This window comes from Telopea speciosissima, chromosome 4, assembly GCF_018873765.1.
Source record: "Telopea speciosissima isolate NSW1024214 ecotype Mountain lineage chromosome 4, Tspe_v1, whole genome shotgun sequence".
Classification (NCBI taxonomy): domain Eukaryota; kingdom Viridiplantae; phylum Streptophyta; class Magnoliopsida; order Proteales; family Proteaceae; genus Telopea; species Telopea speciosissima.
The window spans coordinates 10,783,781-10,807,646 of NC_057919.1; the positions used below are offsets into that span (position 1 = coordinate 10,783,781).

Below are 23,866 nucleotides of genomic sequence, written 5' to 3' on the forward strand. Positions count from 1 at the left end.
ACTAAAGGGGTCAATGGTCGGTGGAAATAGGGATTATTTATCTGTTTTAACATTCTCGTCCTTATATGTTTCACATTGAGGAGAAGTGTAAAAGGAATTGGTAAAGAACCATCACTTGGAGGTTGTTTATAACTTGTCAATCTGATCCGCTTCCACTGACTGCTTCATCCGAGCTTCAGATATTCCTGAATCTTGAAGATCCGCCTGCCATGCTAATTAAGGCGGTGTTAGAATTTTCAGCCATATCATCCAGCTTGGAATTCGAAGAGGTGCTTGATCTTGTAGAACGACTCTGTCTTAACTTCTCCTTCCCCCTTGAACTCCACCCTTGAAGTGATAATCTGATACTTTCTGAAACCATAGATTTCCTAAACCTTGATCCCATCTACATAGTAAAGCCACACCAACTTTAGACATTGAAGGATCCATGAATGAATAACAATATGGGAAACAAGTTACAGCATACCCGTGTAATAATAACATAAAGTGGAAGAGTGACATAGCTGCACCAGAACTGGAAAATGATCCTGCAATAATCAAAAAGTTAAAATGGCAGAACTGAATTTGTAAATTATCCACTCTCTGGAATTCACTAATCAGGAATTTCTATCTGAGCTGGTTATGCAGAAACCTAAGCATCATGATGTAAGATGACATCTCCATGCCTGCCAATGTATCAATTGGATTTGCCCTCTGGATGCTATCTAGTGTAAGCTATCCTCCCACCATGAGCTTGCACAGCCCACTGGATTCTTGTTGTCAGGCATGGCTCCAAAAGAAAAAACCTCTCAATTTGTTAGCCAATAATGGGATATGTGAGGATAACATCCATTGAGCAGCCTCAAATTTGATACCCTAGTCCCCTACCATTAATGGCAGATGGTACTGTACAAAGCTCCCTACCTAGGAATTAATTCAGTCTGCGGTACCAAACTGTTATATCTCCACAAATTTCCAAATTGGTCATGATCAGAAGCTATGATCCATCCTCACCTCTTGCAGAATCAGAATATTTTTTTATGTCCTTCACAGAATTCTTTGTTCCTTAATGGTCCTTAGAAAAGTTACATAATGAGACTTCCAACTCGAGCAGTCACCAAGACAGCTAAAGATAATAATTGGAAGCTATATTACTAAACTGATCGGGTAACCCCAACTTAATCCATAAGAAATATGTTGGATAATAAAATGACTAAAATTAGGTAAGGCTTGTTATGACATCATAAGGTGGGAGAAGTAAATGGACCGCTGGTCTTGAAGAAAACGAGAGAAAATCCCAATGGAGAAACTGCGTAGGTGAGGGTTGGCCCTAGATTACTAAAATAGGGTTTATAAAGTTTCAGGGTTGATTCAAAATAGATTGACTGAAGAGTTACTAAGGTTTGAAGAAAACTAAACATGAAGAGCAAAAGCTGGTGATACAAGGGACCAGATGGATAAAATGTTTTTGTCATGTATGTGAAGGACTAAAGGTGTTGCTAGGTGTAGGCAAGTTTCTCTAGGCTTTTGACATTAATGACAGGAATCTCGAATGGAAATGTCACAATTGGCTGGGCTTAAAGGCTATAACAACCTTGGGATCAATAGATAATTCTGTAATAGATAAAGAATTCATTAGGTAATGCCAATAAAACACATGAATTAGATCCATAACTGTGCAATTGTAGTCCAAAAAATCATAGTGGAAATTAAAGGCTATAGGCAACAATAGAATCCTGTAAACCAGAAAAGAAGATTCGACTGAACCAGGTCAACTCACTGGCAGACCCTTAAATTGATACAGAAGCAAATACAGCAAACAGCAGCACAATGAAGCTTTGAGGAAAATAGCTTTCTCATTCAGCTATATTGAGTTTCAGAATAACAAAAAAAGCAATAGACTACCCATATATGAGACATGATTGTTCCATCTTTTATGGCAAACCAAAGATTAGTAAAAATTTATGCCACAACTCTTCTATATGGACTAGCTAGACTCTTAAATAAAAGAAATTACGATGATACCCTCAATTGAAAGAACCCCAAGACTACAACTAAATTAATAGAAAAGAAACTTGAAGAACTGATTCCATGCCCCCATTTAGGGCTGCAACAGGGTTGGGTTGGGCCGGGCTTTTTAAAACCCCAGCCCAACCCTGAGTCCCCATAGCTGGGCCCAGGCCCGGCCCAACCCTGACTCAAGGCCTAGAAAATCCAACCCTGACTCGCCCTCAGGGTTGGGGTGGGCTGACCCTATTTGGCCCTGATTATGTGGAGGGGAAGGGATAGATGCATGGGTTGGGCTGGGCCGGGGAGAAAATTATCAATTTTACATAAAATAACATTATAATTAAATATATTATATCACTTATTATCTTCATATATAATATATTATATAACAAAATGTGTGCGATGTTTAAAGTTTATAATATATATATATATCAATATATATTTTAATAGTATAACTTAAAACAGGGTCGAGCTGGGCCGGGTCGGGCTTAGCCCGAGGCCTCAACCCTGATCCACCCCACCCTGACTCATGGTCAGAAATTTGCAGCTCTGACCTATCCTTGGGGCTAGGGTATCTCAACCCAGGCCCCGTTAGGGCTCAGGGTGGGCCAGGGCCACCCCTACCCCCATTGCCCCTTGTCATGTAAGTAGTAAGCACTCTTTGGTTTTACCAACATCCATTGCTTAAACCATACTCTTCCACTTAATTGAATCCCCTGGATTAGCAGATTCACTTAAAAGAGGACCATGAGCCCTATAGTGAGGAGAAACATAGATATCACCATTTGATATACTTCTAATTCTTTGAATATTGGTCTGCATGGATATGTGCATTAGGGGAGGATATGACCTTGGAGATCTCCTAGACCACCCAACATTCCCTAAGAAATGCTCATGCAGGACAAAGTGAATGGTTGTTTCCATCCAGCTTATGTTAAATGTATGCCATATTCTTTATAGAAAGCATATACTCATAAACTCTCTTAACAGCAATAGTAACAGTATCACCACAGCCATATGCATGTATTCTGATTAATAGAGGCACTTATCATGGTCATGGATATTGAATGTTCACAACAGATTAAAGATTTTAATGGGAATGACAAAAAAAAGCGCTGGTGGGGGGGGGAGAATAAGTATCCAACAGGCTCATATGGAGACAAATAAAAGATAACAAAGACATACCCAGAAGTCAAGCGGATAACAAGGTATACACGGTTGTCCATAAAGCAGGAAGGTCCTCCTATTTCCCACTGGAAAAGATGAGGGGAAAAAACAGTAATTAAACTGCATATAATATGAAGTAACATGAATAATTGGATCCAATAAATAAATTCATATTTTGATCAGTATTTTAGAGGGGGGGATTTTTGAAAAACAAGTCATAGGAAATCATGGGAACCCCAATATACCATTAGCGTTGCTGACAAATTGGTGCATCAATATATGTATACATGCAAATGTAAACTGCAATCAGTGGATTCCTCTAGAAGATCCTTTACAGGTTGGCTTTCTTTTTCCCCTAGAGGTGGCTTATTTTCAAACTAGCCTTTGCAAGACACTGAACTAAGATATAACTCTACCCAAAATAAATAAATGAATGAATACAGATAGAAATTGTCCATGGAAACTTTTTAAGACATTAAACTATAGTGGGGGTAATGCAGTCTGAAAATGCAGATTATGGATCTCAGATTCAAGCAGGCCCAATAATCAAATATGCGATCAGATATAGATAAAGGAAGTAACTGTGTTGTTAAGAGAAGAAATCAGATCGATGGAAGGGGAAAGAAGAGAGATGAGATCGATCTTCTTAGGAGGAAGAAGAGAGAAGAAGAAAAGAGAAAAAAATTGGGATATCCAATCCCGAATGCACTACTCAATAGCACCAAAACTCTTAAAGAAGCAACTGTGTTGTTAAGAGAAGAAATCAGACCGATGGAAGGGGAAAAAAGAGAGATGAGATCGATCTTGTTTGGAGGAAGAAGAGAACAGAAGAGAATAAGAAATTTAGGACATCCAACCCCATGTGCACTACTCAATAGCACCAAAACTCCTAAAAAACTTATATTCTTTACTCAAATCATCTCTAATTGATGGGGGGTGTATAACATATATAAAGACCTTCTAATTCCTAATTTGACAATAAAAGGACTCCGAATCACTCTAATACACTAAATAAAGTATAAAAACTCAAAATAAAACTCTAATCTAGCTATTAAGTATCCTAATCTAACTCAAACACTTAACTACTAATCCCACGTACTAACTTTATCCCCACTTTATGGGTCATAACAAAGAAACCAAGAAAATAAAAAGCTCAACCCAAAGGTCAATTTCAGCCCATTGGACTGCCATAAACACCTTATGAGCCTCCCAAGCTTGGATATAGGCATCCATATGGGATTAATGCCTAATGCAACTGCATCTTGGGGCCTACCTGAAAGAAATAAAATATTAAGATGATATGTTATTTATCTAAGAGTCAATATTGAGTGGGAATGGAAAGAAGATACAAAAGTTTTCCCTTTTCCTTCCCCACATACCACAAATCCATCTAGGTCTCACACAGTCCTCCCTTTCTTCTTGATGACCCAACCATTCTTGATCAGGTCCAAATGAGACAAACCAGAGAATATAGCATAGAAAACCAAAATCCAAATTATAGAAGCCTCCTGATGAACCAGATTCAATAGAACATCTCTAATTAGAGAACACGAACGTGAAGCTGAACACATATATAAATATTAACAGGTAGCTAAGGCCAGGATTATCCAAATGGGTTCATCTTCAATGATCAAGCAGGTGAACCATTGTACTGTGGGCTAATCCTGCAAATGCTGAAGTGTCCCTCAATTACCGCTATGCCAGGTGGTAAATTATCCTAAAAACCACCACTTAGATTAAACACCCTCAACTCAAAATAACGTGTTGCATTAGCATAGAGTAAATTCTGACTTACCAGTGACCAAATAAATGTTGCCATCTCAAATGCATTCTGCCAATCAAACGCCCAAGAACATATGAGTATATGGAAGATATATCATATAATAGAAAATTTTACCTTGAAACATGTGTGCTCTTCTCACCAGAAATAAAAATAGTTGTATAAATTGTAGCAGAAATTGAGACCTCCCAAACCAGAAAAGCTCATCCCTTAGGTTAAACTGACTTCCATAAGATGGAGTTGCATCCGTAATTTCAACAGCCAACTTTACCACTATATGATGAATCTTTGTACCAACTAGTAGGATGAACTTTGATATTTATACAAGGAAGAATTGGTTAATGAAATATTAAAATCTGACATTCAAGCAGGCACAAAACCAAAGACAAGTAGTGTGACGACTTACAATGACAGGAGTGAAAGAAAGCCAAAAATAAGAAACAGCTCCTGTGTAATGTCAGACTTTTCATGCTTCAGAGAAGTTTAAGACAAAAGAAGCAAGATAAGAAGGAAAAAAAAGGTAAATTCATGTAAAGTCCTACTGAAACTTTAAATGGTTCATTGCACAATTTCTTAATGTGATCATTGATTTGAATCCATACACCCAGCAATGCAGTATGCCACTATGTGTGAGTTCCACTGCTATAAGCAGCTAAAGGAGTATGATTACTTCAATAAAATTTTAAAAATCAACACCGCATGGTCTTCCTTATCCAAGAATCCGGTCAACCATTTAATATGTGTTCCTGCAAGCCACCATATATCCAATCTCTACTAAGACTTATAGAAAATGATGCAAGAATTCAGGAAACTGACCATGAAAATCGAGAAAAATGCATAATATGGCATACACCCAGAGAGGCACACTGCAAAAAGGGCCAGAAAGAAATTTTCAAATGATATGATCAGTCAGAAGTAGCCAAATTTGGAAAGGAAATTGTTGGAATGAATTACATTAGCATCAGTACAAAGTGATATTACCATTCACAAGAAGGCAACTACCTGTGATAATAACAATATAATAGTAAGTTATGATCAGTATGAGGGGAAAAAAAAGATTGATATACTTTTGCATTTATGGAATCATGAGGGTGGAAAAGTACAAAATGAATTCATATTGTTTTGACATCTAGCTTCATAATTAAGGTCTGTCATGTGGAAGAATGATATGACAATTCTGATAGTTGGATATCTAGGAATGACTTAAATAGCCCACATGTCAAGTATCATCCTCAAATTCAATCATTTACTCTTCATCACTCTACTCCCGTGTATGTCCATGAACCCCTTGTCGTCTGGTGTACCCTCTTGGTAGTCCTGGGATTTTCCTTGTTGCCTTATGGCTAACTCCGATCAGGCTGAAACTGACATGTGATTAGGGGAACTTGGCATCTACCCACTCTGCCACATGGCAGATATAAGTGCCCACCCACCTGTTTTGCCTGTGGGTTTCTAATGTAGTCCTCGGTTTGAATAGTCAAACTAGGAGCCAAATAACCAAGATCTGCTAAGAACAGGGTAGTTCGGCTAGTTCAAAATAAGTGTTTTGGTTAAATTAGGGTTAGGGTTTAATGGAATCTAGAGTTTGATGGTAGGGTTATGGTTAATTGATGTGGGGAGTCTTCCAGTGAAGGTCCTATTAAAGTTTAATGGTTATAGGTATGCTAACCAGAATCGGCAGCACCGTAGAGGTTAGGGTTTTTGGAAAAGGGAAAAGATGGATTTCTAGGGTTTAGGATGGTCAGAGGGGGAAAAGATGGATTTCTAGGGTCTGGGCAGAATTTAGGTATTGGGAAAATTGTAAACAAAAGGGGGAACTCTAGGGTTTGGGCTGTGAGAGGATTAGAAGAAGAATGATTGGGGTTGGGATGATTCAAACTCACTGTTGTTGCATGGCAGCAGCTTGTTTGATTGCTAAACTTGAATAAAAATCAAAACTTGAACTAGAACCTTGAATGAGAGCTTCAAAGAACCACCCGGGTTTCACACCGCTAGGTGTCAATTGGATCAAACACCAATCCCACCAGCCTTGATCAAACACAAGACAAAAATCTTCAATGGAGAAGAAGAGCAGCAAAAAGCTTTTCATTAATATCAAAATTCGTGTCCAATACTTGCCCCCTTACAACCTTATATAAAAGTCTTAAAAATAGACTCCCACACTAAAAAGGAAAGGCCTAACCCAATCCTTATCCTATTAGGTAACTTAAACTGACTAGGAAACTGAAATAGACTCAAAATAGTGTCCTAATCCAGCCCAACTTACATAACAATTAAATAGTCACATGACCACTTAAGTTGTCACATGATCAATGTAGTGATCACATGACTACTAATTACATAAAAATAAAACTAAGTAAGGAATTAAAACAGCTAATCCCATATGCAACCCTATTACCCATACTTTAGGTCCATAAAAGTGACCTATTACATTGGAAACCCATGGGGATCAAAGGCCCAACATGTATATAACCCAACCCTAGATTTATTTCCACTAAAATAAGCCTCTTTTGATGATGTATCTGCATCAGTTTCTGTCCATCAAAACCACTCCCATTATTTTTTTAGCTTGAAAATTTGCAAATCCAAGAAACCGGTTTACTTTTTTTCCCTAAAAAAATGCTTTACATCCATGGGGACTGTTACTGTGAGAGAACTGAGTTACAACCACAAAATCATGGGAGTTACTAGAAGTGCCTTGAACAACTAGCATCAAAGGAAAAAACTAGGTGCTCCATTAACGAATGGGAAGCTGATGAATAGATCAAACTATTCGAGTGAGTTGGTTACATGGCAAATCATCTCCACCCAGTAGCAAGTGACAAATACAGCTAATGTAGATTGTCCATCTTGAAGGGAGTGATGAATCAAGTAACTTAACTATTGTTCTTGTAGTGTCTCTTGGAAGTGCCTTTTGGTGAGCTTTTCAGGATATCCTTTCCTAATATTACCAGTTTGGCAGTCCAAAATAATGTAGTCCTAGATAGGTAGGAGACCTACTAGGAGCCAGATAACAGGATCAATAGCAAAAGGGGTTGCTGGTTCGAATGGACAGCACAAAGTTTTAGATTAATTCTAGGGTTTAGGATGGGAATTTGGGAATAGGCCTTATATGACTTTAATATGCAGGTCTAGGGGGTTATTATGGGATAAAAATAATTGGATTTAGGAAGGTTTTAAAATTCTGCAATTTTGGACAGAATTGAGTTGCAGGTTTTGGGTTTAATGGAGTTGGGGAATGGAGGGGTTGTAGTGGAGACTAAGGGCTAGGTTTAAGGTTGAGTGTAGGGAGAGGTGTGGGAGATATAGGCTGGAAGTATGGTTCGAAATTGCTGGCCAGATCTGTAGTTATAAGGGAGTCCTAGTTGAAGTAGGAGTTGCAGGTTTAATGGAGATGAGGGTTTGATGGATGGAGGGGACTGTGGATTAGGTCTAAGGGAAGATGAAGGATGATAGAAGAAGGTTTAAAATAAGAAAACAGGTTCAAACTCACTGTATTGCAGGACAATGGCACCAGCTTGATGATTTGAAAGAGCCTCCCGATCTTTACAATGCAAGGAGTCGCAGGAGTCCACCTACCCTTTACCACCTTGAGATCCACAGGGATATACACTCACAAGAGCAGCAGCAATGGCAGCAAGCATAAAACTAATTTTTATTAATCAAATTCGTATTCAATGCTGGCCTCCCTTACAAACTTATATAGAAGACTCAAAAATAGACTTAGACACTAAAAAGGAATGGCCTAACCCAATCCTAAACCTATTAGGCAACTTAAACTAACTAGGAAACTACAATACTAAAAGAAATAGACTCAAAACATGGCTGGACTTATAGAGTCCTAATCCAGCCCAACTTACATCACATGACCACTTAAGTTGTCACATGACCACTTAACCAGGTCACATGATCACTTAAATTGAACCAATTGGATGCAACCAATTTGAACCAGTTCAATTAAAAAAACATAAAAATAAACTAAGTATTGGGCTAATCCCGTATGCAACCTATATACCCATATTTTAGGCCCATAAAAGTGGCCTATTACATTAAAAACCCATGGGGTCAAAGGCCCAACATGTATGTAACCCAACCTTAGACTTATTCCTAATAAAAGAAGCACAGTTTGGTGATAAATCTGCATCACAAAATCCACAATTGTTGGCTTCAGTGTAAATTTTTACATCATTGAGGAGTATTTCATGGGCATGAAAAGGGTACTATAAATTTCAACAATTCAAGAATTTCAATACTGTGATATACAAGGAAAAAGGCTCAATTGGGAATGGCCAAATTTGGACTGTAGTTGGGTTGAAGTGAGTTTTGAGAGATGTGGCGTGAATTGATTTATGAAGATATCTTGGTTATTTTTTAATGGGAAATTTAGGAAACACCCCCTGAAAATGGGTTGAAACTCGGATCACCCCCTGAAATTTGAAAATACTCAGATCACCCCCTGAAGACTAACGGTGTTAGTCTAGTGTTAGTCTAAGTCAAATAAAAAAGTGAAAAGACACATTTACCCTTTTTTTAAAACGGTATACTTGATTTGGATCCGGCGTACACCATTTCCCTTTTTGTTCATTTTAATGTGAAGACATTGACAGAAACGGTATACCGAATGGTCTGTCTCAGTAAATTTTCATGAAACTTAACCTAACCTAAACCGAATAATTTACACAAAACGTATTAGGGAAACGCCTAGACTATGAAATTTCTCCCTAAAATCTTAAATCCTTATGCACTAACACAAAACTTGCAGATTCTTAAGCTTCACACAAGAGCTCCAGATCTACAGTTTCATGGTCTAAGAACCTAAAACTTTATAAGATTTTAGAGAGATTATTGACCGCAAACAATAATCCGGTTTCAGAAACTATAAATTAAACAAACTTCTATAGGAAGACGAACTTTCAATCTGCGAAGATGCAGTCGCCGATCCGATAGGGAAAATTGACAGAACAATGAACAAGTTCCGCTTGTGAGATTGAATCGAAACCTCCGTTTCTCCTTCGCTTCTTCTCTATCCGATTGGGAACGAAATTCAAATGAAGTTCCTTATACGAAGGTTCATTGAACTTCCAGATGGTTCGAAAGAGGTTTAAGGAGAGAAAATGAACAAATTCCTTGTCTTTCTTCAGTCCGGCGAAGTTCACTTTTGGAGTTGCAGGTTTTTTGGGAAGAGAGTGAAGAACGAAGAAGATAACATTAGACTTTGGGGGGTTTTTCTCAGCAAGGGTAATATTGTAACTTTACATTGCACAAGGGTAGTTTAGGGTTTAAAAAATTATTTAAATGGCTGACTTCATCATTTAACGATGGACCACTACCGGTAGGGTTGAATTTGAGTATTGGGCTCTATTCCAGGGGGTGATCTGAGTATTTTCAAATTTCAGGGGGTGATCCAAGTTTCGACCCATTTTCAGGGGGTGTTTCGTAAATCTCCCTTTTTTAATTTACTGTTGATTTTGTAGTTGTTATAGATTGATAATCTTTTAGATTACGCATAGAATTTAATCTCCCATAACCATTTTAAAATTTTGTTTTTCTTTTCATAACCTATTCAGCCAACATGATGAACTAGGTTTTGAATGAAATTTATTATATGAATATATTTGGTTAAATCTAACTTATCCACACCCCCCCCCCCCCCAAAAAAAAAAAAAAAAGAAGAAGAGAGGATCTTAGGTTGTGTCCTAGCCCATAAATTAATCCATGTAGTGGACCATACAGTTGAGATGGGTCATGAAACTTGACATGTAGGCAATTTAAGGGATGCTCTATCAGTCCAAGAGTTGTATTTGCAATATCAGCCCTCCATATGGCTAAAATTCCTAATTTATTTTTATTATTATTACAAATGGGCCTCAATTGCAGTTAAATTTCAACATAATCATTCATAGACAGAAAAGGGGAAGGTGCAAGCTAGCTCAGCTGGCAAGGTCCCTTGCTGGTTCCGGCGGTGAACTGGGATCAAATCCCCCCCCCCCTTCACATGGGAGGATTGTGTTGAGGGGTTTATGAGAGCAGGGGGTTTCTTGGTATGCCCAAAAAACCTATTGTGATAAAGGGAGCAACATAGGAGAGATTGTTTTTAATAAAGCAAATTTTTTTTTTTTAATAATTTGAAGATTTAAATATGGTTATTAAGCCTAAAACACGCTTCTCCTAAAGTTTCGGAGCCAGCTATGGCCATTTGCCTTCTGAAACATCAAACCGAAACCCCCCAAAAAACAATTGCATTGTCTCGCCGAGATTCGGTTGTCTTAACATGGTCGAGACGAATTTTTGAACTATGATATTAACAACCAACAAATGTGCCAGATGATATTATATGGTGCAAATTGAAGGAGGTAAAAGGACCTTGGGAAGGGTAAAGAGAACCTGGATTGCAGCCATGAGGAAGACAGCAAAACAGTTATTATATAGCTCATCTCAATTGGTTACAATAATGGTTAGTGAGGTGTGTTTAGGTTGTTAGAATTTGAGCATTACTTGCTACTTTCATCTTGTTTTGTGAAATTCTGATAACTATTGTATAATTTTCTGATTGCTTTTCAAAGATTTAAAATTGTCAGCACTGATGGACAGCTTCTCTCCCCGCTATCCATATTGAATCAAGTAGACTCAAACTTATAAGACCTTCTAAAAAATAAATCTCCTAGTGTCAACAGTAGAACTAATCCAAAAATAAAAGGTTTATCATAAACAGAAGCAAATCTAGAGTTGTAAGTATGAAGTAAAAAATTTAATCACCTGTACTAGCTAAAGTGATAGTTCAACTAAAATGCACAATCCTTAAATACAGCGAGAAATTGGGGAGGGTACCTGATACCTACGATATCACGAAACTCATCCTCCATGCTACGAAGCATATAACTGTGGAAATCATAGGACATATGAAGTCTGTGATTCTGCAAATATACAAAATGCATTTGAATGAGTGGCAATGATATCTTCCAAGCATAAGCTTTTGCAGGGTTGTGATCATATCTTGTAGTCAATAAACTTCTTTGCACTAGTTTGAGCAGGAGGTTCTTCTGCTCCAGTTTATAGAATCCAGGCTGGGAAATCATTAACTGGGGCATATGTGATAAGAAACTTACACTAAGGAAGCCCAAGCGCAGTACCATGTACTCAGATTTATTTATAGAAGACCAGAATTGACGGAAGAAACATAGCTGCACATAGGGAAGTTAGAGACTGAATTAAATTATCCATTGCATAATGTTGAGTCACAACTCATAAAGGTTCCTAAAGAACCATGTGTTAAACTTCATGCACTTGGAATACTCCAAGCTCCATCCTTGAGATTGACTCTAAAAAGCAATAGAATACTTTGCTTGATCTTATCTTAAAACAAATCTGGTTTCTTGATTCAGGCAAAATAACCATTGGTAGACATGGCAATTAAAACTTTTAGCATGTGAGATTACCATCCAAACGTGATATTTATGCTTGCTCCATGGATGGGAGGTGTGGTGGAAAATGACGGTAGACCTGCCCAAATTTCCAATATTGCATGTAGTAATCCCTGAGGACCCTAAGAGTATAGCAGGCAAAAATTTATAAGTGGAAAAACAACTGAAGAACTGCTAAGAAAATTATATATATGTATAGATGTGTCTGTGTGTGTAAACAAGCATAAATGTTCCTCCAACGGGATTTTCCAATAAAAAAATTATCATTTTAAGTAAGTGCAGAGGAAATATAACATCAAAAAATGAACAACCACAAGAAATTCTTACCTTGTGACACATCAATAGCCATTGACTTTGCTTGAATTTCCCATATCCTCCAGCTATGAATCTACAGAACTAGGGAAGCAATTGAAGTACTATTTGAAAAAAGGGAACACCGAAAACATTGAAACATACAGAAAATACAAACTTGTACCTTGGAGGAAGACTGACCTTCAGCATTGCTAGAGCAATGGTGATAAAACTATAAGAAACATGGGTAAGAGCTAGAACAAACAATAAACGATGAAGCTGCTCCAGGCTTTCATAAGAAGCAAAAGATTCAAAGCCCTGAAGAATAAGCAACAGGTGATGAAAAACCCTTGCAAAATGAATTCAACATTTAAAAGGGTATCAACATCTGCTAGAAGTTGCCAACAATTTGCAACAAGAAGTAAAATGAACATTTTTCTTCTTAATGACTTTCTAGGTGCTTTTTGTTAGCCGGCAAGAAAGGAGTGGCGATATAAGCTGGATTATACCACAATTAGTGCCAATCCTAACAAAGGTCCCTCTTCCTATCAATTGGCAGCTTGATTGACAAACCAATCATGGATCGTTCACACACTTCCAAAATCATCATTAAGCCCCATGGAACTTTAAGCTTTGAGTACTCTTAGGCTATGTTTGGCCTGCATTCTCATTCTGTGAATGTGCATTCCCATTCTCAAAATGCAGAATGCATTCTAAATTATGAATGAGAACATCGTTTGGAAACATATTCAGCATTCCCATTCTCAAAATGCAGAATGCATTCTAAATTATGAATGAGAACATCGGTTGGAAACATATTCAGGTTAAGTGCATTCTTAATTTTAAAATGCTCCATCTCTTAACCAGGTTCTTGATAAAGAGATGAAATCCCTTTTCCACATTTCATCGAACAATATATGGTCATCATCAGAAAAGCTACACCGAATCAGTAAATGAGTTCAAACGTTACTGAGGAGGAAAGAACTACAATTTTTACCAAAAAAAAAGGAAGAAAAAGAACTACAATCACGCTTCACGCTCCAACTTTGCAATAAACAATGATTTTAAAAAAAAAAAAAAAATTTAACTTTGCAACAAAACCCAATTTACCTCCAGTCTGAGACTCTTCTTTTGCCTTTTTAACGCTCTGGTCATCTTCACGTGGCAACTGACTGAGCTTGTAGTGCGACAAGTGCTTGTCACATTATCTCTTTCTCTCGCCCACTGAGCTCAGCTCACTCTGAGTTCTTGACCATGGACAGAAGACCATAGATGGTTTCTACGGCTCCTGCCCTTGCAGAGTTCTCTCTTTGCAAACAAAACCAATGCAGCAAAAGAGGAGAATAGGAGCAGAACCTCGTGGCCCTATAAATTGTTAATCTATAGGTAATGATACATTTCAAGGCAGCCTGGTGCATGCCTTCAGTGGTGGTGAACCAACTGTTCGAAGAGATGGCTTTGATCCGTCAGGATATCTTATTTCTCTCTGTAGATGTCGATGTAAGTTAAGGTACCTTAAATAAAATCTAATTACTCATTCGTTCCATCTCTTTTCTCTTTTCCCCTCGTAGAATTGAATCATCCCCACCACCTCATCGGCTCCTGGTATGAACTTTTAAGCATCTCAACTTACGGATTTCTTGTGGGTTGCGAGCTGGAACGGCTGGGATCTTCGGGGTTTCAGAGTTATGACCAAAACCAACCTAAGCCAGAGCTGATCAATTTCAAATTCTCATGAATTCATTCAACGATCAGATCATACTAAACTAACCCTAACTCAATTCCTCAACCCAGATTCTAGCATGGCTATGTTACTCTGTTTGCGGCCAACCTCAAGACCCTCTTCCTCGACCACAACTCCTCGGGTTCCTTCCCTCTTTCCATCCTCTCTCCACCGTCTCAAAACCAGAGAAACAGATTAAATTCAAAGAGCTGGAGAACGAAAAAGCAGGGCAGAATGGGAAAATATCCCATTCCAGAATGGGCTGCATTCTTGATCATGTTCCAAGATTTTGAGAATGGAATGCTTACCAAAACGACGTTTTTTGAGTTAAGAATGTGTTGTTGATCGAGAATGCATACCAAACACAGTCCAAATGTATTTTGGGAATAAAAGTTACCTCACGACAGTAATCATGGCGGTGGATCTTTTCCTGCTTTTGGATGATCGAGTGATTCAAAGAATGTATGCTTCCAATGAGCATGCGTTGTAGAGTTTTCGTCTCATCAATATTGCTATGTTCTTCTACACATGGTATGAATCGGCTGCTAAAAGCCGATTGTTTGACACAAATTTTAGCCACCCAAATCGCCCAATGACCCATCAACAGCGACAGAAGCCCAAAAAGCATTAGCTCTGGAAACAGAACCAAGAACCATGAAATCAAAAGACCAAAACTGTCAATCAAGAAAACACTTGGTTTTAAAAGTGGTGAAGAAAAAATGTTACCTTCCTTGATCTTCTCTAGAGCAGGAATAAGTGCTTTCGTCTTGGGTGAATCCAACCACTGTGCAAGAAGACGAAAGCACAAAATTCAAAGCCAACGAAAAGAATAACAGAGTGATGATGAAGATGATGATGGACGTTTTTACCTTGCCAAACCATTCCAAGGAGCTGGTAACGAGAAAACAAACGACAACCATGACGGTTAGGACCGTTGCCACCGCCAATGAACTGCTGTCGGACAAGGACCCTTCTTTCTGCTCTTCCTCCATCGGAATCTCAAAGTGAGAAGAAGCTCTGCTTCTGTGTAATGTTGCAGAATTGTGTTCCTACTGGTCCGTCCGAAACCCCTGCAGCAACCATGCAGATGCTATTACAGCTCGTCCAATAAAAAGAAGGTAAACAGCATCTTTGCCATAATATTGGTTATACCCATTCACGTTTCCGTGTTTAGTAAAGCTGTCAAATTTCCTGGATAACCGTCGCTGCTTCTGCTTTGAACGTGTTTCCTTTACGAGAAACAATTGAATGGAATCATTCGAAACAAATTTATGGGTTCCGGGCGCGTAGTGGGAAGAAGTGGAAGCGGAATTGGGACCCACGAAGACACGACATGATGGATTCCCAATCCCCCCCTCTCTGTAAACAATCACGTAACGTGATCGGGAGATCTTGATTCTATTGTAAGTATTTTTCTCAATTAAAAATGTCTATCCATAATTCCATATTGATGGAGTGAGAATGAATCCCGTGTTTTAAAGTTTTCTAGTAGAGATAGAAAAAAAAAAAAAAAAAAAAAAACTGGATTTTAAGAACTAAAGAAAAGCATTGTGTTGGAATTTTATATGAAATTTTCTGTTACCTACAAGATCGTGGGATTATTGGAAGACTGATAATGAATTTTCTTTTCTGTCTTTTCAAGGATACACGTCGTGCCCAATGACTAGTTACCGTTCTTTTTCCTATATGATTATATTCAATTGAGTGCAATTGTACTTGTCCTTGGTTGCTTTGTAAGGTGAAGTGCTTCTTTACTAGATAGTTTCATGTTTAAGATTATTCGTAAGAATCTAATTTGCACCATAGGAGATATCTATAGTCTTAAGGAAAATGACTTTTGCTACGATTCAGCCTCACCAATTATTCAAGCTTCTTAATGGTCTTTCAAGTTTTTGATGTCGTATTTGTTGTTTAACGTCAATATAATCAATTGGATTTGACTAGGGTTCAAAGAAGTACTATATCCCTTATTTTTATTTATTTTTTGGTGGAGTACTATATCTCTTATTTACATGTGATATCATGTAAGTTTTGGATGAATTTTTTCCGATAAACATTTTAACCTAAAGGTACTTTATTAAGATAGATAACTCATGTTGTATCGAAACGTACATAACCCGTACCTTAATTGACTCTAGCACTGGTGCAAGGGCTACACGACCAAACAGTAATCTCGTCCATTACTAAAAAGGGAGAATGATGAGAAGGGTGAGGTACCCGTCCGATATCACAAGAGAGCTTTATTGGAAACAGTCTAAATTAGCAATTAGCTACAGCTCTATCAAGATTCGTTAACACAAGTAAAACCCAATAAGTTGGAGCTTCATCATTGCTCCTCTTGTGGTTTCTTTACAGCGAAGCCATTCTCCATCCATACTTTATATCCCCCTCCCATGTTGCTCACATGCTTGAAACCCTACAATTCGAAACAACCAAAAGAACAAGAAATTATAAACACTTTCCTTTTCTTTGACAATGTTTGTTTGACAAGAGAAATAAAAACAAACTTAAAAGAAAGACAATACTGAAACTTACAGCGCTCTGAAGATCTATGGTTGCAAGAAGTGATCTGTTCCCACTGAAACAGCCCTTCACAGTTTAAATGCAAAGAGTTAGAAGGCTTTGTTTGGATGCCAAGAAAAGAAAATGACCATCGAGTTTAAGAGTAAGAGGGATAAACATTTTTTTTTTGGAACTGGAGGTGTCCGGCCTTTGGCCGACTAAGTCCCCCAGGGCTCGTGCACGACCCTGGATATACTCGGGCCCCCATGTTCACCAGGGAGTTTCCTTTCAGGCGGGGGGTGGCCCCAAGGAGGGAGGCAGAATCGAACTCAGGACCTTCAACTTTCTTAGGCCTCGTCCCTTGCCAACTGCGCTGCCCCTTGGGGTTATATTGCTATTTCTATTGTTTGGGGAGAATTGAAAATACTATTGCCGTAAACTATGAGAAAGTTGGTGCAAGTAAGAGTAGAATTTTCAGATTTAAATATTTCGGTGAAGGGCGTGCTTTTTCCTGTTAAAGACCCATTAATTAATTTTCTTTCTCTTGCAAAAAAAAAAAAATTTGCTACTTTTCTGCCTTCATCATCTCTTACGTGGCAAAAAATAAATTGCTCGTAAGAGAAACTCAACTCCAATATAAAATATCAGATATTCTTTTTCGATACATTCTAAGAATGCATACCAAACACAGCATCAAATTGAAAATGAATGTAACTCAAAGCCAGGGATAGAGCTATTGGTATTAGTATCGTTCTTTACCGTCAATTTAGATTGACCTATATTAGGCTTGGATTGGCCAAAAAATGAAAAAGTACCAATTAAAAGGGATTGGTCTTGTACCGGTCTCAATCGGATAAAAAAAAAAAAAAATTAAAATCTTAAAATTTTCCAAAAAATGGAAAAAAAAGTACCAAATATCTAAAAATTTAAAAAGCTTAGAAATAATTTACAATAACCGTTTTTTTGTGGATTTTTTGAAAAAATCCATCAAAACCCAAACTACTTGTGATCTGTATCGAATGAGATCAATCGATACAGATCCATTTCTAATTTCAGGATCAGCCAAGAAACGATATTGGCCTCAATCGATACCATGCCAACCCGGCCGATCTAGTATCAATACCTCAATCCATGCTCGGAGCCAGATAGTCGGTCATGAATCTATCCAAAAAAGAAATTGACCTAAATACAATGTATTTGAATCGGGACTAATTTTATTCTTCAGTTACATATCCAATTGTTTTTATTAGATATTAATTAATGGGTGAAAGAATGCTACTCGTTCATGCGTGGCTCCCATGCCTTGATCGCCTGAGATTTCTACATTTGCATGGGGGCAAGGCGGCGCCTTGTGTGGGGCGCACGATTAGGTAGCGTTCTATTTCCCTTAATTAATTAATAGATAAATGAAATAAATAAAGTATTTTTTGGTAAAAATAAATTAATGTAACTAATTATAAATATTAAAAAATATATATATATGATTGACATTTCCGATTTAAGAATGAAAATGCTACCTAATAACAAATAAATTACCACTACGAGATGATCATCTTTGCTGCAAGTGGATGAAACCTGCTCCAAAAATTGAGGGTTCTTCGACCTCCCTGAATTTTGGAATTTCCAACAAGAAAATAGAACCAAGTTAATTGAATATCACTTGTTTCTCAGCAGAAAAAGAAATGGGAAAAAGAGAATGGAAAAAAAAAACACAGAATAGAAGAATACCTTCTGGAGTGGAAACGTAGTAAGGAACGTTCAAAATGTTATCAACATCTACATAACATCTCTGAAAATCTTCTGTGTTCCTGTGAATGGAAGCGATGGCAAATTAGCGACCCATAATAAGACCAAATTTATCAGTAACGATTCCTAATAATTCTTTCCATCAAAAGAAGAAAAAAAGAGAATGACATATCCACATACCTAACGTCTATGTAACGATGACCCGATTGAACGAGATCCTTAGCCTTATGGACGTCAACGGTCACAACGGCTACGGCACTACAACAAATAAAAATCCCAGAAACAGCTTTTTAAGAACCATTTATTAACTAACGCCCATACAGAAATAGCCCAAATATGATTTGGGCTGAGAGAGAAAGAGAGAGAAACAGAAAGAGGAAAAAGGTCACCTTGCTTCAGCCATGGAGAAGGAACTCTAAAGGCTTTTATCAAGTAAAGGAATATATTCCTGAAGAGAAAAAGATGAGTTTCTGCTGCTGTTGTTGCTCCTGTTCTTTGCACATTAATTTCGTTTGATGGGATTTAAGCATGGGAGTGTTCAAATGTTATCTCTATAGGTGTATTTAGAGTTTGATGTCTTCTTGCCCCTTATCTTAATTTGAAAAAGTTTTGAAAACAAAGATATAAAAAGGATTTTTAAAAATAAGCTTGAAAGTGATGTCATTATGTCTTTTATTAATGGTGTCATTGTTATATATTTTTTTTTATTTTTTTTTTTATGTATACGAATTGACATTATTACACTTGTTACAAAAAATATATATATGTCATGCCAAAAGGATTAAAAAAGTAAAATTACAAATCATTTGATGTGATTTGATGATGTTGCAATTTCAACAATTGGACAACAACTGGACCACTTGTCAAAATTTAAAGTCAAATCCACTCATATACCCGCACTAATTTATAGACATTTTTTTTCTTGTCATTTGAAACAATCATGTACCAAGTATGAACTTGGGTAGAGCCAATTGGAGGGCAAGGTTCTTTGTGATGGATCCTATTTAATTGAGATTCTCCTGACTTGCTGGACTGTTCCTTTACTTTTTACTTTCATCTTCCTTTCTATCTTTCCTTTTAGTTTCCATCTTTTTATTTGTCATTTTCTATTTTTTCATTCTAGAGTTTTCATTTTTCGTTTCTCATCTTATTTCTCATCCCATTTTTTCCAAAGATTTCTAAAGCTTTAGTTTGCATTTGGCCAACTCTGTTTGACATTTGAGTGGAGGATCTTGGGTCCTATTAACATGATAGAAGAAGCCCTTCCTTTTGTGAGGCATGCCAAAAGCTGGAGCATAAAAATGCTTAGCAACCAAGAGAAGTCAAATGACATTTCCTTTGTAATTTTTTTAAGAATAAAAAATTAATCTAAAGGGTACTTTATTAAGAGAGGTAACTCTTACAATACATATGCGTTCATATAAATACCGTATCACAAGAATCGGAACAGAGCTTTTATTAATGGTAAAGGAGAGCGGAGAGGAGGGGTGAGATACCCATCCGACAACACAAGAGAGCTTTAATAGTGGAAACAAGAGGAGGGGTGAGGTACCCGTCCTAGAGTCATTAACTAAATTAGCTACAGCTCTGCTCTATCAAGGTTTGTTACTACTACAAGTAAAACCAAATAAGCTGCTGGAGCTTATTAATCACTGCTTCTCTTCTGGTTTCTTCACACCGAAGCTATTCTCCATCCATGCTGCATATCCCCCTCCCATGTTGCTCACATGCTTGAAACCCTGCAATTCCAAACAACCAAAAGAACAAGAATTATAGATACTTTTCCTTTTCTTCTTAAACCATGTTTCTTTGACAAGAAAAGGGGAAAAAAAATATAAAGAGACAAACTTGATGGAATATCCACGTATAAGGCAAAAAATGGGTTAATAAATACTTGATCACCCTTTCTTTAAGGATTAGCTTTTGAAAATGAGACTCGAGTTCATTTATGGGGTTTCTCAAAAATCAATTGTACTATTTTATGGTCTCTAAGACTCTCTACGGCATTTGTGAAGGTGATAGAAACTTACAGCGGTCAGAAGATCAGTGGTTGCAAGAGTTGATCTGGCCCCACTTTGACAGCCCTACACAGTTCAAAAGCAAAGAGTTAAGAGGCAAAGAACTATTTCATCTTAGAGAGGTGAAATCATTGATAAAAATGATAAACAGCTACCACGCAAAACAGAGCAGCACTCAATAAAAAAAGGGAGAAAGGTGAAGTGAAAAGTGCAATCAAGACGAATGACCACAGTGGTGTTTCGTTGCACTCTCTAAAAACTCATGTTGCTATTTCTATGGCTGTGTGAGAACTGAAAATGCTATTGCGATACTTTATGAGAAAGTAGTTGAAAGTAAAGTTAGAAATATGATATCTCGGTGGGATTTCGATCCCTATTAAAATAAAAAATTTCAGTGAAACTTCCAAAAAAAAAAAACAAAAACACAAAACGTGGCATGTAAAATTCGATAGTCACTTAATTTTGATCTTTTGTCGAAATCGAAATATTCCATTTCTAATCAGTTTAATCAAGGAATTCAATTCACTGAGAGATCTTTTATCCACTTGAGTTACTTCTATATTTTCTTAGCAGAATTAATTACTTCTATCCCTTCTTTGCAGAATTACTTCTACCTGAGATCTTTTATTCACTTGAGAAATTATAGCCACAAATTGATTATTAGCTCAGAATAAAAGATCATCCATGGATGAAGAGGCAACAATTACCACTATGAGAAGATCATCTTTGCTGCAAGCGGAAGAAACCTGCTCCAGAAATTGGGGATTCTTCGACCTCCCTGAATTTGGGGATTTCCAACAAGAAAATAGAACCAAAATTAATTAAATGTCTCTTGTTTCTCAGCAGAGAGAGAGAGTGGAAGAAAAAAATGAAAAAACAGAATAGAATACCTTCAGGAGTGAAAAACAAGTAAGGAATGTTCAAAATGTTTTCAACATCAAGATGACCTCTCTGAAATTCTTCAGTGGTCCTGTGAATGGAAGCGATGGCAATCCCATAATAAGAACAAATTAAGAGTAACCCAGGAAAGAAAGAGAGAAACAAAAGGAAACCTAAGAAGTAAAAAGAGAGTAATTAATCCACATACCTAACGTCTATGTAACGATGGCCTGAATGAATGAGATCCTTAGCCTTATGGACGTCAACGGTCACAACGGCTACGGCACTACAACAAATAAAAAATCTCAGCTAATTAGACCAAAAAACACCATATTAAACACCCATTCAGAAATAGCCCAAGTCGTATATGGGGTGGGAGAGAGAGAGAGAGAGAAACAGCAAGAGGAAAAAAGTCACCTTGGTTGTTCAGCCATGGTGAGGTTTTTATCAAGTAAAGGAATGTGTTCCCCTGGACGAAAGCGAAACCTCTGGTTTCCAAAGACAAAAAGATGGGCTAATTCTGCTGCTGTTGTTACAGTTGGTTTATGATTTTATGGCACATCGATTCCGTTCGCTGATTTATATATAGAGAAGGAGAATTAGATAAGGGAAAGTGAATGCCGGGACGAGACCGGAAGACGGTTGTTGACCTAAAATCCAGTTTTTTTACTTTTGCTTTTTTGAGCATTTTCTGAAGACGGTTGCAATGACTTTGCTCAAAAAAGCAAAAGTAAAATCCAAAGTATTTTTACTTTTGCTTTTTGAGCATTCTGTGTGGTGTGTCTCTGTCTCTTTACTTCTCTCTTCTCTCTTGTGAATTGTTATCCCTTCCAATTCGTTACTCTTTCAATTCATCTAATTCCTCATTGGGTAGAAATGATCACCTTATCCCCCGCTCAAAAACACTATCCACGATGAGATCCACTCTCCTATTAGAGAAATTGAAAGAATTGAAGGTACCCGCAAATTGGAGGTCATAATTATTCGTCTCATGTGGAGAAGATTTTTGAGTCTTTGAATTTGGTCAAGCATGACATCATCAAACACACCATCGAAGTTTCTGTAAATTCCTGCAGTCAGGGTAGACCGTAGACCATTTGGAATGTTGTTAGGGGCTCTTAGATTTTTTTTTACCACCTTCCTTTTTTTTCTGACCATTTTTTCTGCTTTGTTTTTCTTGGCATTCAAACATACCCAGATTTTCCTTAGCCCATTTCTCTCACTTCTCCTTAATTTTAATGAAAGGAGGAATGACTAATCTGATGACAGAGAAATTTGGAGCCTCTGATGATAAATAATTGACTCCCTGAAAGAGATTAGACTGAATGACCAAATTCTTTGTTTCCAAAAAAGAAATTTTAAAGAACCAAATTCTTCCCCCCCCCCCCCCTCCCCATGGGAGGGTTCAGATCTGTCCCACCTGTCCCCATGTGGATAGCAGATCTGAACTCTTCGAGAACCTTTTCTTTTCTTTAGTATTTAGAGAAATGTTTGTCAAATGAAGCACAATTCCAAGGCTATTTTCACCACGACCAGCTAGTTTCTCATGTGAAGAATTTCATTTGGTCAGTTTTTTAACAGGTCTGGTCACCGGTGAGGAATAACTAGGATGAACCTTATGTAAAATTTGGGGGCTTTGTTCCAACCACATGGACAAGGATGTAAATCAGATTGGTTTTGGTTCAGTCCAAGAGATTGCTACTATGGACTAGAATCAAACTAAAGACGGAGTCGGTTCACCATTCATGGCAATATCAAATTTATCAACTATGTTGAATTTGATGTTCTCATGCATTTATACATTAAGGTTAGGGTTTGCATGGTGATGGTATATTCTATAAAGGAAAGATAACACCACTCGGTCATGCAGCGCACGCCCGTCCCTGCTCCTTGACATAGGGGCATGCGAAAGGACTGTTGCACCCTCAGGAACCCCGAAAATGACCAAAGGTGCGGCAGTCATTTCGCGTGCCCTTGTGTCAGGTCGTAGGGGCAAAGTGTCTGGTGCGACCTGGTTGGCATTCTTTCTCCCACTCTATAAATATTTTTATCTTTTTTTTTTTTTTTTATGTATATTATGTTTTAATTTTCAATACTTGTATACTAATAGTTGTTTTGTAACCAGCCGATTTGGGTATGTGATTATAACCCTAGCTTTTCTTTATTTTCTTTCATTTTCATGTATTGATTTTTATGTCTTCTTGTATTTTTGTTTTTGACCAACCAATAGGAAAACTGGTTTAACTGGATAGACCAAGGTGCCTAACACCTTCCTTGGACCGTAACAAGACCCGAACCCTAGACTTGATTGGACCAGTCCCCATTGGAACAATCATGGAGTTAATTGTTT

General features: G+C 37.5%; 2 protein-coding genes across 2 annotated transcripts; both read right to left on the reverse strand.

Annotated features, from left to right (window-relative positions):
• Positions 1 to 15,373, reverse strand: LOC122658038 (MLO-like protein 4). Its single transcript, XM_043852893.1, has 15 exons — positions 15,241 to 15,373; positions 15,098 to 15,155; positions 14,769 to 15,004; positions 12,850 to 12,966; positions 12,685 to 12,745; positions 12,373 to 12,479; positions 12,043 to 12,117; positions 11,765 to 11,850; positions 5,753 to 5,802; positions 5,343 to 5,383; positions 5,079 to 5,246; positions 4,952 to 4,987; positions 3,175 to 3,242; positions 467 to 527; positions 1 to 385 (listed from the first exon to the last, which is right to left on the reverse strand). Exons 1-15 carry the CDS (start codon positions 15,361 to 15,363, stop codon positions 176 to 178), a joined length of 1,497 nt encoding a protein of 498 aa, XP_043708828.1. The 5' UTR covers positions 15,364 to 15,373; the 3' UTR covers positions 1 to 175.
• A 1,255-nt stretch (positions 15,374 to 16,628) lies between these two features.
• On the reverse strand, positions 16,629 to 23,479 carry LOC122658951 (thiosulfate sulfurtransferase 18-like). Its single transcript, XM_043854121.1, has 7 exons — positions 23,462 to 23,479; positions 21,725 to 21,825; positions 21,528 to 21,607; positions 21,345 to 21,415; positions 20,650 to 20,703; positions 20,273 to 20,358; positions 16,629 to 16,725 (listed from the first exon to the last, which is right to left on the reverse strand). Exons 1-7 carry the CDS (start codon positions 23,477 to 23,479, stop codon positions 16,698 to 16,700), a joined length of 438 nt encoding a protein of 145 aa, XP_043710056.1. The 3' UTR covers positions 16,629 to 16,697.
• Positions 23,480 to 23,866: the final 387 nt, after the last annotated feature.

Coding starts and splice junctions, on each gene's coding strand:
- LOC122658951 (XM_043854121.1), bottom strand. Junction 20,704..21,344: donor AAGATGATCTTCTCATAGTG/GTAATTGTTGCC, acceptor TGAACTGTGTAG/GGCTGTCAAAGTGGGGCCAG. Junction 20,359..20,649: donor CCACTGATCTTCTGACCGCT/GTAAGTTTCTAT, acceptor TTGGAATTGCAG/GGTTTCAAGCATGTGAGCAA.
- LOC122658038 (XM_043852893.1), bottom strand. CDS start 15,363: ATGGAGGAAGAGCAGAAAGAAGGGTCCTTGTCCGACAGCAGTTCATTG. Junction 5,247..5,342: donor TTTCTTTCACTCCTGTCATT/GTAAGTCGTCAC, acceptor TAAATATCAAAG/TTCATCCTACTAGTTGGTAC. Junction 528..3,174: donor GTTATCCGCTTGACTTCTGG/GTATGTCTTTGT, acceptor TGATTATTGCAG/GATCATTTTCCAGTTCTGGT.